This window comes from Rattus norvegicus, chromosome 2 (assembly GCF_021556685.1).
Source record: "Rattus norvegicus strain SHRSP/BbbUtx chromosome 2, alternate assembly SHRSP_T2T, whole genome shotgun sequence".
Classification (NCBI taxonomy): Eukaryota; Metazoa; Chordata; class Mammalia; order Rodentia; family Muridae; genus Rattus; species Rattus norvegicus.
In genome coordinates, this window is record NC_141535.1 from 37,246,115 (window position 1) to 37,260,888 (window position 14,774).

The following is a 14,774-nucleotide window of genomic DNA, read 5'->3' on the forward strand; positions in this document are numbered from 1 at the left end:
TACTTTCCTGTTTTTTTGGGTTTTTTGTTTGTTTGTTGTTATTCATTTTCCAAATGAATTTGCAAATCGCTCTTTCTAACTCTCTGAATAATTGAGTGGCAGTTTTTTTTTAATTTTTAAATTTTTTTTTATTAACTTGAGTATTTCTTATATACATTTCGAGTGTTATTCCCTTTCCCGGTTTCCGGGCAAACATCCCCCTCCCCCCTCCCCTTCCTTATGGGTGTTCCCCTCCCAACCCTCCCCCCATTGCCGCACTCCCCCCCATAGTCTAGTTCACTGGGGGTTCAGTCTTAGCAGAACCCAGGGCTTCCCCTTCCACTGGTGCTCTTACTAGGATATTCATTGCTACCTATGAGGTCAGAGTCCAGGGTCCGTCCATGTATAGTCTTTGGGTAGTGGCTTAGTCCCTGGAAGCTCTGGTTGCTTGGCATTGTTGTACATATGGGGCCTCGAGCCCCTTCAAGCTCTTCCAGTTCTTTCTCTGATTCCTTCAACGGGGGACCTATTCTCAGTTCAGTGGTTTGCTGCTGGCATTCGCCTCTGTATTTGCTGTATTCTGGCTGTGTCTCTCAGGAGCGATCTACATCCGGCTCCTGTCGGTCTGCACTTCTTTGCTTCATCCATCTTGTCTAATTGGGTGGCTGTATATGTATGGGCCACATGTGGGGCAGGCTCTGAATGGGTGTTCCTTCAGTCTCTGTTTTAATCTTTGCCTCTCCCTTCCCTGCCAAGGGTATTCTTTTTCCTCATTTAAAGAAGGAGTGAAGCATTCACATTTTGATCATCCGTCTTGAGTTTCGTTTGTTCTAGGCATCTAGGGTAATTCAAGCATTTGGGCTAATAGCCACTTATCAATGAGTGCACACCATGTATGTCTTTCTGTGATTGGGTTAGCTCACTCAGGATGATATTTTCCAGTTCCAACCATTTGCCTACGAATTTCATGAAGTCGTTGTTTTTGATAGCTGAGTAATATTCCATTGTGTAGATGTACCACATTTTCTGTATCCATTCCTCTGTTGAAGGGCATCTGGGTTCTTTCCAGTTTCTGGCTATTATAAATAAGGCTGCGATGAACATAGTGGAGCACGTGTCTCTTTTATATGTTGAGGCATCTTTTGGGTATATGCCCAAGAGAGGTATAGCTGGATCCTCAGGCAGTTCAATGTCCAATTTTCTGAGGAACCTCCAGACTGATTTCCAGAATGGTTGTACCAGTCTGCAATCCCACCAACAATGGAGGAGTGTTCCTCTTTCTCCGCATCCTCGCCAGCATCTGCTGTCACCTGAGTTTTTGATCTTAGCCATTCTCACTGGTGTGAGGTGAAATCTCAGGGTTGTTTTGATTTGCATTTCCCTTATGACTAAAGATGTTGAACATTTCTTTAGGTGTTTCTCAGCCATTCGGCATTCCTCAGCTGTGAATTCTTTGTTTAGCTCTGAACCCCATTTTTTTAATAGGGTTATTTGTCTCCCTGCGGTCTAACTTCTTGAGTTCTTTGTATATTTTGGATATAAGGCCTCTATCTGTTGTAGGATTGGTAAAGACCTTTTCCCAATCTGTTGGTTGCCGTTTTCTCCTAACCACAGTGTCCTTTGCCTTACAGAAGCTTTGCAGTTTTATGAGATCCCATTTGTCGAAAAAATATGGAACGCTTCACGAATTTGCGTGTCATCCTTGCGCAGGGGCCATGCTAATCTTCTCTGTATCGTTCCAATTTTAGTATATGTGCTGCCGAAGCGAGCACTTGAGTGGAAATTTTGATGGTGACTGCATTGAATCTGTAGATTGCTTTCAGCAAGATGGACATTTTTACTATATTAATCCTGCCAATCCATGAGCATGGGAATATGTCTTTCCATTTTCTCAGATCTTCAATTTCTTTCTTCAGAGACTTGAAGTTCTTATACAGATCTTTCACTTGCTTGGTTAGAATCACCCCAAGGTATTTTATATTATTTGTGACTATTGTGAAGGGTGTTGTTTCCCTAATTTCTTTCTCAGCCTGTTTATCCATTGAGTAGAGGAAGGCTCTGATTCATTTGAGCTAATTTTATATCCAGCCACTTTTCTGAAGTCGTTTATCAGGTTTAGGAGCTCTCTAGTGGAATTTTTAGGGTCTTAAATATATTATCCTATCATCTGCAAGAAGGACATTGTAATTAAAACAACAGAACAGTTGTCTCCACAAATGGTTCTTTTTTTTTCCCCCTCATTCAGAGGATCAAACTTTTATAAAGCTCTGTAGAATCTCACACCAATTTTCTTGCACTTCACAACTTTCCTTTCATTTTCAACAGTCTTTTTTAAATAGAAAATATCATGAAACTAAACTGGCACAAAGCATATTATAACAATAATGTTTAAACATAGAAGGGAATTTACATATAGGCTTATGTGATATATGTGGGCGAGCTTTAGATGATGCCTTTTTCAGACTTTGCTCCATATTTCTTCATTCTGTCACTTTAAATCATCTCAAAACTACAGTTTCCAGATAACATTTAATAATCTAATATATAGATCAATGATACCTAGTATATAACTTACTAATGATTGTGAAGATATGATCATGCATCTGCAAGTAGATTTAAGCCACACAGGTTTTATAGGCATATTAGCTTGGTTTAATTTGTGAATAATTTTATTTTATGTGAATATAGTCCTTGTTTATATGGAACTATTTCATAAATCCTTAGTAATATGGTCTAAACTCTAACTATTGATGTTCTACTGGTTAATTGGATATTTTCCTCTACATTATCTAGTGCATGGTTTCAAAATGGAACATGAAATACTTAACAGAGTATTTTAAATTAAAAAATTTATTCATCATTTACTATTACCTATAATGTCAAGTTGAAATCAGTAAATTTTATTCATTTTTAGAAAACTTTTTCAGTGAACAACAGTTTAATTGTTCTTTAAATCTCAGGGAGCAAGTGAATAGATTCCATATTCCTTACATTTTCTGGGCACTTGGAAGACATTCCATAAGTGTTCCCATTTCTTCTGTGATTATCTGTCATTTGTGGCTCTATTCCTGAAGAGCTGCAACACAAGCAGGAGGAGATGAACCTTCTGTGTTTTGAGAGCATGGGAAGATTCTGAGCCCACGTAGTGACTCAAGTTCTTCTTTAACTCTATGCAAAGGGAACTTCCCTAGAAACAGGGATCATTATACAAAAATGTCTTCCAGTAATTCTGAGTCATATTGTGTCACTATTGTGGAATTATTATTATTTTATAAGTGCTTTGCTTATTTGATTGCTTTTAGTTAAGTGAGGCCTTTGTAGACAACCCTTACGTAACTTATTCATGTTTATGCATTCACATCTTTAAGTCCTATAGTTTTTCCCTGTTCGTCATTAGTATTTCCTACTTTCTAAGATAATATTTATTTTCATTTTGTTTACTGCTCCCTTCCCTACTGGAATCTGTATAACTTGCGTTCAGAACAGTTCCTGTATCATTGTAGGGCTTGTTACAACATTCTTGTAGCTATGCATTTCTCCCATAGAGTGGGACTTAGATTCAATCAAGAAGCGGCTGTTTCCCCTCCAAAAAATTATGTCCTGTCACAATGGGAGCTTATCTTGCCTGGAAAATTACTGTTGTTAGCACACCAGGTTCTTTTTTTTTTTTTTGTTTTTTTTTTTTTGTTTTTTTTTTCGGAGCGGGGGACCGAACCCAGGGCCTTGCGCTTGCAAGGCAAGCGCTCTACCAGTGAGCTAAATCCCCAACCCCTAGCACACCAGGTTCTTATCCAGGGCTATGGCTTTACATGGTTATGGATGACTTTTGTACCCACCACCTCTATAGCTTGTGTAGCATTTACCTGCGCTGTGAGTGCCAGCTAGAAGGAAGCTTCCGGCTCAGTTTCAGCTTGATAGCTCTGTGTTCTGTATCCAAAGGGTTTGTTGTCCTCAGCCACATGTTCTTACTGTGTACAGGCTATAGTTTGTAATGCTTTCATACCTTACCCTTTTTGTTTATTATCGCTACAAACTAAGATTTAAGTCATTATTGCTTTATCATTAAGAATTGTTCATATTTTATTAGTATTTTTAGTGTTTTGTGCTCTGAACACTTTTTAAAAATAGATGCAGAGAAATTGGAAGATAATGTTACTGAAATAATGGAAAACACATTGAGAAATACATAAGAGAAAAGTTTGCAGAAGACGAGTTCTAGCAGTGTGGGTTTAGTGTTTGTTCCCTTTGTGCTCAGTTTTAAAGCTAATGCTGTTTGTATTCTCTACAAAAACATTTTCAAAACTCACAGCAATCTCTAACTTCAAAAGCAGAAGATCTACAGACTACTTATTAAAATTTCATGCATTAAGTATGTGACAGGTTTATTAGGAGCAATAGAATTGTTTATCGTAGATATTTAAGGTAAACTGCACAGTGTCGCTTTAATATGGACTTATATAGTAAAAGACAATAAAATATTTTAGCACTTTAACTGTCTCTGGGATCCACACATCTATGTTTACTTGACATATATTTGTTACAAGCCTGCTGTGGTTTTTATTTTTCCCCAAATTCCAAGACAATTCCTAGTTCCAGAGTAGGTTTAAAGGTCAGTACTTCTGTATTAACTGTGGATCTTCCAGGTTTTCCTTCATGTTTTCATAACTATTTAGTTTTCTTTTAAAAATATATTCAAATTAGTGGTTATTTAACTTCAGTTTCTAAATCGTGTGTTTGTTTAATTCCTTACTAGGACCTCTTTCATTTTAATTACCTACTTAATGGGATTAGTCTCTTCAAGGATTAAGTGAAGATGTCCTATCCTTTTTGTTTAGATCCCTAGACTTAAACTAGGGTTAACTCAGGGTTAGAGTTTTCAATTTCCTTTCCCTTATGCTCTTCCTGGCCTTCTCAGGCCTTTGCTCCTCTCATTGACCATCTTTTTTGCAAACAGATATTGATGGTGTTGCAAACAGATATTGATAATGCTACTGATAGGATAATGTTGACACCAAGACTGTTTCACAATTAATACCGGTGACTCAAAATACTAGAAGGTTACAGTTTCTCCCAAAGTGGACAGTTGTGTATTATCTTTGATAATGATTTCAAGGTAACAGGCCAACTTCTTATAATTATAGAGGAATCATGAGACATATAAAGAACTAAAAGACAACTTGAAAATTCTATAGCAAGGACTTCCTTTATTGGTCATAGTAAGTGGGTTGGTAGCTTCATTTCTAAAAACCCAGATTCTATTGAATTCATGAGAAGAGGTAAAGAAATAGTGAAAATATATACCATTAATATTTAAATTTTAAAGATAAGTTATTGCAGTAGGGCTGTGGGATGGGCACTAGCCATATTACTGCCTGCTTCATGTTAATATTTTTTTAAAAAACAGGTAGACAATGGGCTCCAGTCTGAGTTTTTATTAAAGTGATCTCTATTGCTTGCAAATGCCCTGGCAGACCTATATCTGTAGGAAGGAAGTGCAATGAGCTGCAGGAGTTAGATTGCAAAGGACTAGGAGTTTGGGATGCTGGAGGATATGCTGGCAGGGATTTAGTTGAGCTAATATATTTTGTGGTGAAAAATAACTTACTTTAAGAAATTGGAGCACTAGTTTGTACCTCACAAAGCAAAAGTTTTTATCAACTACCTGCTACAGAACAAGTAAATTGACTTGAAAGCTGGAGGAATGAATACCTCAAAATATGTGACAGAAACAAAAATACTTGACTGTGCTTCTCTAACTCAAAAGCTATAGCATGGTGAAAGACCAAAAATTCATTCATTGAGGACAGACTGACTGTGAGAAACAAATGGCAGTAGCATACACTGACCATGAAGCCAGCCGTCACTGTCTCCAGAGAGAGGAAAGCTTGTACAGATAGGTAGGAGAAGGTCCAGTGTATGCTGAGTAGGCATAGGGAAGGGTGAGACAGATGTTAAAGGAACCAAAATCAAAGAAAGTACACATTCGCAGAGCAGGAATCCAAAGTAGATTTAAAAACAAGAACAGCAGATAGAGCAAAGAAACAGCACTAAAATAAATCTTAAAATTCTTGAAAGCAATTAAATATAGCATTAGAATTACAAATGATCATATTATTTTCAAATGCTAGGGTAAGAGTAATGTCATTTTAGAGTTCTATGTTCAATTAAAATGAGGATAAATTAAGTATATGTTCAGAAAAATAGGGTAAAGATTTCTTTACCCAGTTAATTACTAAAGGATCTATGTCAAAACAGACATTGGATTCACGGCACTGGCAAGAACATAGATCTGTCTAAACCAACATTAATCAACACATTACTGATAGTGGGTGTTGGACAAACTTTTAGGTGGCAAGAAAATTTTCTATCTCAAAATTGGCAGAATTAGATGTGAATGCCAACTTTTGGTTGTAAAGCTTGCTTTAGGCATAGGGATTCTGCCTTCTGCATTATAACCTCTGATTAACATAGACAAAGGAGCAAAGAATAAAGCCTAAGAAATGATTATGGTCCATTAAAATGGAGGGGCAGTGATGGTGTCAGGGCTGGAGAGATTGCTCTGTGGTTAAGGGAGCTGGCTGCTCTTGCAGAAGACCCAGGTTTTATCCCCAGCCCTGCACAAAGGCACACAACTGTCTGTGACTAGTTTCTTAGGACCTGATGCACTTTTCTGGTTTGTGTGGGTATCAATCAGGCAAGTGGTGCATAGATATACACATGGGAGAGAAAGGGTTGTGACAAATATGGACCTTATTGATAGTGTTTCTCTAGGTTTATCAGAAAGTAAAAGCACGAGGTTCCCTGCTCCCTGGGATTCTACATGAAAGTGTTTGTTCATTGTGCTAACATTATGCCTGATATGTGGTAGATTCTCAATGAATATTTGCAAATGGACAGGGAATGACACTGTCACTCTTTCTATTACCACATAGTCTTCTTCCAGACTCTAGCTGACCCCATGAAATTAAAGATTCTATCTCAAATTTCACACTCACTCACTAATGCTTAAGAGAAATGTCTCTTCAAAGAGCCGATGCTATTTCTTTTTCCTTCCTTCAACTTGAGAACCACCACAATCCTGCATTTTCCTGAGTCTTCCTAAAGCGAAATTTAAGATACTAGAAAAAGCCCTAACACAGAGGCAATGATGTATTTCAACTAGAGAAGTCATGAAATTAATCATGATAAACTTGAACTTCTGTCAGGAATAAAGAACACATGCAAGAAAAATGTTGCTGCAGAACTAAACTGAGGAAAAAAACCATTATTTCCATCCACTAACTGTACCTCATAAGTATTTCATTTAGGAAAAATAATTTCACGAGTACGATCTTTGTTTTATAGAAATTTATCAAAAGATACAAAACTTTCAGCCTGCAGTTAACTTCATCACAGCTTGAAACCTTCATGAAAGTATTTATTCAGTAGTCTGTATTCATATGCAAAGGAAACTGTTCTATCGAAATATGTTTCCAATATTCTAGAACTTCTTACTTGGTGTGAAGTGAACTTTTCTTGTATATTGACTTTATCTTCCTAAATTCAATATCAAAATTCTTATTCAAGATTAAATGCCAATTAGGAATTCTGTTGTAAAAGTGTCAGTGATCTCTGTGACTACTTCAACAGTCCTTCCAGTGTAGATCTGTAACCCTTTGCTTCATGTAGTAATGTGTGATAAGTTAACTCCCTAGTAACATGTCAATTTTCAGGAAGCCAGTAAAGAGCAAGCTCCTAAGAAATGCAGAAATCTGTCTTTCAAACACTGGAGAAAGCTGTATCCTTGTTCTTGATAGTACAACTGTGAAGTAAAAGGCCACAGCCATCTGCCACTTTGGGTAGAGATTTTCCCCAAAGATGCTTTTAGAAAGTAACATTTCTGTAACACCACTGAATTGTATGTTTTACTAATGGATACTCTCTGTATTGTCTTCTTCAATAGTAGAATTCTCATTGTACAGTTATGTATTTTAGGCTTCTTTTACCTTTGTCTAAAGTAAGATTTAGACCTAACACAAAGAATAGGATATTAGAACTCTTGTTTAGGGATAAGTTTATTTTTCACATTTTAAATATATTGTTCTATTAGATGTCTTTGTGAACTTGTTTGGATTTGTGTAGACTTTTTACACATGGATCAGTATTTTAAAACCTTTAAATAGTAGCAGTCCTACTATTTTGAAAACATTAAGCTAAAGGAATGAACTGAAAAATACGTTGTAAGAACAAGGAAGTATATCTACTTAGTTTCGTTAAAAAGGAGCATTTTAGGTTGATATGACCTTTTAATATCAGAATATATAACATTTAATAAGGATATTCTAATGTTTTCATTTTAGCTCACTAGTTTATAAATAGAGGTTACAATTTTAAGTACATTTAAAGTTTTTAAATTTAATTTCTATTTTGTGTGTATGAGTGTTCTGATGCATGTCTGTCTGTGCTCCATGTGCGTGCCTGGTGCCCAGGAAGGCCCGAGAACATTGGACTCCCCAGAGCTGTAGTTAGAGATGAATGTGCCCTGCCATGCCGGGGCTGAGAACCAAGCTCAGGTCTTTTGCAAGAGCAGCCTGTGCTGTTAACGGCTAAGCCACTTCTCTAGATCCCAATTTTTAAGCATTTTAAGGCCTAATATATATTGTATGTCACCTCCTGATTGATAGAAGACTTCCCTAGTAGAAATCCAAGAGTTCTAGTAGTGTACTGACGTATACTGTGGGCATTTCCATTTGACCAATCATCAGTTTCCACATTCTACTACCTTACGTCTCAATTCTGTCTATGTCACATGACTTCTTTTGTGTCGGAGCTAAAACATCCTGTGAGACATAAAGGTGAAAGGATTAAGTGCTATATATTGATTAATCTGCATTTTATTGTATATTATTGCAAATATATTTTGATTCATAGTTCTAGTTAAAATCAACAATGGTGATGTTAATTGATAATCACATGTAAAAGAATAGAAATTCTGAGTATTTTTATCTAATGTTAATTTAAAAAATAAGTAGAACAGTTTACAGAGACGTTATTTGGACATAGTTTAGAATCTTATAACTCAACATAATGTTTTATAGTCTCAATATTAAAAAAGTCTCATAATTCTGTTGAGACTGGAAACTAATAAATTGAAGGAGAAAAGATGGCTATACGTACCTAAAATGTCATAAACAGCAGTATTTTATGAAAGTTTACCTGTCATTGTGATAAGCTGAAAGTAACATTTCTAGATAATTCTTAGACATACAAAATTTAGAAATGACTCCAAAATGTATTTTATATTTCTTTACATTTATATGTTAAATTCTTAGCCACTCTATGTGTGTCTGTCTGTCTCTGCCTCTCTCCCCTCATACCAAGTTTTAAAAATAATTTTATTTGAATGTTATGTAAGGAATCTTTTATGTGATAGTGCTTTGTTGGTAATTGTTACGCAGAAAAATTCTCTATATTCTCTTTTCTTGTTCTCCCATATTAATGACATGTCTGTCTACGCTTATGAAAACATCCCCACTAGTATTAAATACTAACATACACTTTATCCACTAAAACAAGATTAGATCACAGTTTAAGTGGTCCTGCTAAATGACCCTCTGAGAACAGCACAGCACCCTGCATCCTCTTCCCAACAGCAGCAAGTGATGCCGAATGGCTGCGCTGTTTGTGAGAAGTGACACGAGTCCCCCTCCATCCCTGATCAACTTGCTTTTGCCTTCTTTCCTAGGAAGTGTGTAGAGAGCTCTGGTGTCTCAGCAAAAGCAACCGCTGTGTCACCAACAGTATTCCAGCTGCTGAGGGGACCCTGTGCCAGACGGGGAACATTGAAAAGGGGGTAAGTGCAGCGGATCTGTTAACTGATTGGCACATACATTAAACTGATCAGCTTCCGGGGCTGATGTCCACACACTGGAAATCTATATCATTTAAGTTGTTCTTTGAAATAATAAATTTCTAATCAAGTGATAGCTGTCCTATCTTTATATTTACAAATGCGCTTTACTTATGAAATAGAAGGAATTAACTTTTCTGTGTCAGTTTCACATAAAAGAACAATAATAAAAAAAATGAAGCACTTTATTGGACATGGAAATTATGGCTGGATAATCTTACTTTATATAATCTGATTTTAAAAATATCTTCTCTAAGGATTATTCATGCAGGGTTAGGGTATAACTGAAATGCTGAGTGCTTCCCTAAAATGTGTGAAGGTCTGGGCTCAATCTTCAGCACCACAGAAAGAAAGGAACTGTTCTAACAGATAGAAAAAATACTCATATCCTGCTACAAAATTCTCTGGAACTGTTATATACATAAATTCTAGAATTTATTCTATGTAGTGAATTTATAACTAATACTTGTCATCTCTTCTCTGTTCTGCTTTCTTCCATGTAAGCTTGGCTTCTTTCAACAAAGATCACACTGAATTTCAGCTTGCAGTGGGATATTTAAATAAAAAGAATGAAAGTTTTTGGGCAGCTGTCACAGTTTATTAATTCTTGCTGACGGCTTCATTCAGGACCCATGACCTAGTGCCATGTTGATGGCTTTTCCATGCTGGGTTTGGAAATGTTGGTAAATTATGCTAAATATAAGAATTGGTAAGGCCATTTTTAAAGGATTAGGGATTTTTTTTCAAAATTTGTAAGTAGCCAATAAAAATACAGAGACCTTCATACACTACAAAAATTCTTTCTTTTGCTTTTTTTTTTCACTGAAGTAATAGAAAATATTAGGAACCACATTCTTGAAACAACAGTCTGGTTTATTTTGGACCTGCCAGTCCTTGTCAAGGACAAGTAGCAATTTACATCCATCTGCGAAGAAATGTGCAAGTGAAGGAGGAGGCCCTGGTGGGGGTCTGTTGCTTTAGTAACCATTCACTGATGGACTGTTCTTTTCACGGTCTGGCCTGAACCATGGTTTCTCTCCTCCTAGAATAGCACTATCAATAGACTGGATGGGTTTTTCTTTTACTTCATTTTCTTAAGCAGAAAAATATTTGTCTTTAAATATTCATGACCTAGAGATGTAATCAGAGATAGAATACTTGCTTAGCGTTCATAAGGCCTTGGGTCTGACTCCTAGCATCACAGAAAGACACAGTGAGTAAACATCTCCTACTGACAAACATCCTAGAAGTTATATAATCTTCACATATTAGTAATTTTACCATGAGCAGTAACTATTTGAACATACATGGCTCAAGGTCACTAATCATTTATGCAGCAAACACATTTTCATATTTGTGTGTATGTGTGTGTGTGTGAGTGTGTGTGTGAGTGTGTGTGTGTGTGTGTGAGTGTGTGTGAGTGTGTGTGAGTGTGTGTGTGTGTGTGTGTGTGCTTGATAGCAGGCCTTTAATTATTATATCATAGGACTATATGCATATATGTGATGAAGACTGAATATCTCTTAGAAATTACAAATTTGGAGAATGCTCAGAAAACATGTGCAAGGTTAAGTGACAATATTGAATTTAAGTTATATATGTAAATAGAGTCGGAATTATTCTTAAACATGCATAAAAATAAGCAGAGATAAAACAGTGTGAATGAAATAGGGCAAAAATACATTTCCTTCTTAATTCCTTACATTGTATTTTGCTTTGTTCTGCAAGACACTATTTCTCTGTGTAGTCTTGGCTGTTTTGGAACTAATTTTGTAGATCAGGCTAGCCTTGAACTCACAGAGCTCTGCCTGCCTCTGTTTCCCAAGTGCTAGGATTAAAGGTGTGTGTCACCACCAATTGGCTAAGGCTAACATTCTTAATTTAATAGACTTTCAGATCCCTTTTTTCAAATGAAGCTTGCATAATTTTAATATATGCGTTTGAAATGAGTACTCCAACTGCATATGTAGCAGAGAATAGCCTTGTTGGGGTACCAATGGAAGGGGAAGCCCTTGGTCCTGCCAAGGTTGGACCTCCAGTGCAGGGGAATATGGGGGGAATACCTGTATGGGGGATGGGGAGGGGTTGGGAGCTTATGGACAGGAAACCAGGAAAGGGAATAACATTTGAAATGTAAGTAAAGAAATATATCTAATAAAAAAAGAGAGAGAAAAAGGAAGAAAGAAAGAAATGAGGACTGCTCTGGTTTCAAGGGTTCCTTGCTGGATCTTAGTCTGTCTTCCTAGAACTTACTAGCTCCCAGACCAGACATACCTCCACAGAATAACTTGGACTCCATTAAAAACTACTTAGGAACCTTATAAGTAAAGCAATGGTTGTGAATCAAGATGCCAATTTTATTGACAACACAACAGCATACAATAATAGGGTCAATATGGTAGATGTCATCATCTAAAGCTAATATATAAAGCACATCTTAGCCATTTTCCCAGCAGCATGGATGATGGATAGTTTTAGGAATGTTACTACTAACAAACCTTAAAATGAATGAACCTGTGGGTGGAAAAACCCAATGCAGGTTCCTATCTGTATGGACAATAATACAAGAAACCACTTTAGTTCAAAGTGTCAACAAAAGAGAGTTTGTTAAGTGTGATAGCTCATGGCAGTAATTGTCATTTGTGAGTCATGGGAACTGTAAACTCTATTCCATATACAATTTACAAGTGAGAGATTCTAAGGATAGCTAAGTGAGATAATATTTTACTTGGCATGTATGAAGTCCTAGCGTAATAGGCCATCATGTGTGCATAAGCACACACATGCAGACACAAACACACACACAGAGACACACAAATTTTGTTTAAAAAAAAAAGACTTTAGAGAACTAAATAACCCTGCATTTTAAAACAAACAAAAAACAGTCAAAGAGGAATGGGCTGAGTATTTTTTACTCATTGATTAACTATATTTACTACTTATTTGTATAATTTTTGTTATTAAAAATGATATATGTTTACTGTTACTAAATACAGATTTTAGACTTAGAGCTTTTATTTGAAATATAAATGTTTATTTGGAAATTAAATGAGAACTCTGGTCAGAATTTTCAGTAGAAAGAAAGGAAGGAAGGAAGAAAGAAAGAAAGAAAGAAAGGAAGGAAGGAAGGAAGGAAGGAAGGAACAAAGAAAGGAACAAAGAAACAAAGAAAGAAACAAAGAAAGAAAGACCATGCCTAGTCCTGGGGACAAAATTAAAGTGGAAATTTCAATTGATCTGATCAACCTTGTGGTTAGTTTAATCTAGCCCTGTAAATATAGGTGACATTCCCAATAATACAGATGACAATGATACTATTTTAAAAGTACTTATACTATGCCAGATACATGTTTCCATGTCTCTATTGACAAACTCCAGTGAAATAGATATGGTGTTAACAGTATTTTACAGATGAAAGACTAAAGAACCCAACACTTCAAAACAATTTCATGCCATAGCTGAGGCTCCCTTCCTGGCCTTTCTAATCCATAGCTAAAGTCCTTCTATCTTAATTTATTTTCTGATAATGATTTGCATGTATTGAAAAAAGCAGTGTTTCATTGCTATAGAAATGAAGTAGACCAATAAGCATGAGGTAGGCAATAGCAATATAATTTATTCCAGTAAATGGATTTCTTGTTTATCAACATGTAGCAGTCAATTGTTTGGTAGGAAATCACAGAAGGAAGTCAATGTGGGCAGAACACTGAGCTAATATGTGCTTACAAGAAAATTGATAAAAGAATGGGAACCTTAACAGAAGAGCAAACATACTTTTCCGTACTGAAGTGACACTGGAATGAGAGAATTGCATGGGAGTGAGCTTTTTAACAGGCTTTCTCAGTATCACTGCTTAGCATTGTCATGTGCCAGGCTTAACCATCATAACCAGCAGCAGTAGGTGCCACAAGGCATAGAGATGCAAATGGAGCCTCCACATTATGAGCTTAACCTTGAGTTTCAACTACTCTCATCAAAAAGCCTAAGAAGTAACCTCTACCCAGTCTAGCCACCTCAGCCAGCAGGTAAACCCAAAGCTGTTCATAGTTGTCTGGATTAATCTTTCTAAGGGAGAACTTAGAAATATCACTTGGGCGATAGCATAGGCAGAGCCAGGGGATTGGATCCATGATGATCTCGTCAAACTCTGGCTGCAAAAGCTGTGGGATCTTTGCCCGGAGGCGCGGGTCCACAAACGTTCCGCAACTGTTCCATGCACATTTAGCAGATGGAATAAGAAATATGGCCAAAAAATTAAAAACTGATCTTTGCGTGAGTCCTGGGGGGGTCTGACATTGCTATTACAGCCATTGGATGTTTGCCTGAATAAGCCATTCACAAACTGAATAAGAACCATATGGCCAGAATGCATGTGCTCAGGGACAGTAGCATCAACTAAAGGGGGAAATGCGATGAGCCCAGACGGTGTGCTGGTACTGATGTCCATGGGTCAGTCTCCTACACATCAGTCTCTGTAACTTCCATCCAAAGAATTAACAACAGCCCCTTGGGTAGGAGTTAGGGATCCTGTATTTGATTAGATAGTAAATACGGATTTAGACTGTAGGAACTCCAGTAGTAGTGTTGGCATTGTTACTGAACAGGATATTGGGGATAATCAAAACCCAATCCTTAGAATCCCTGTTCATAACCACAAAGAAAGTTTCAAATGTTTGTTTTATTGCCAGAAGATTCATTTAATGATTCTATAAGATTCAATTACAGATATAGGCCAGCATTTGGTTATACATATAAGTGACATTGATCCCTAATTTCTTGCATGGAAAAGTATGGCTGGATTAGGAAGAGATTATTAGATTCCTTTTAAAGCACTGGACATATAGCAGGGCATTTGCAACCTTATTCTTAATTCACCTAGGGTAGAAGGTAATATGTTTTACTGGAC

At 36.7% G+C, this 14,774-nt stretch overlaps 1 protein-coding gene and 1 non-coding gene across 18 annotated transcripts in view; one reads left to right on the plus strand and one right to left on the minus strand.

Annotated features, from left to right (window-relative positions):
- Adamts6 (ADAM metallopeptidase with thrombospondin type 1 motif, 6) overlaps positions 1-14,774 on the plus strand; it is a 219,777-nt gene that overhangs the window by 112,867 nt on the left and 92,136 nt on the right. For 15 of the 17 annotated variants that reach the window (XR_015665162.1, XR_015665183.1, XM_087625925.1 and 12 more), the window contains 1 exon segment: positions 9,704-9,811. Coding sequence is in view for 15 of the 17 variants with exons in the window: in XM_087625925.1 (XP_087482051.1) it covers positions 9,704-9,811 (108 nt within the window). In the remaining 2 variants the exon portion in view is untranslated. 17 annotated transcript variants of the gene reach the window in all.
- On the minus strand, positions 1,645-1,751 carry LOC120101138 (U6 spliceosomal RNA). Its single transcript, XR_015678441.1, has one exon. It is a non-coding gene; the product is annotated as a U6 spliceosomal RNA (small nuclear RNA).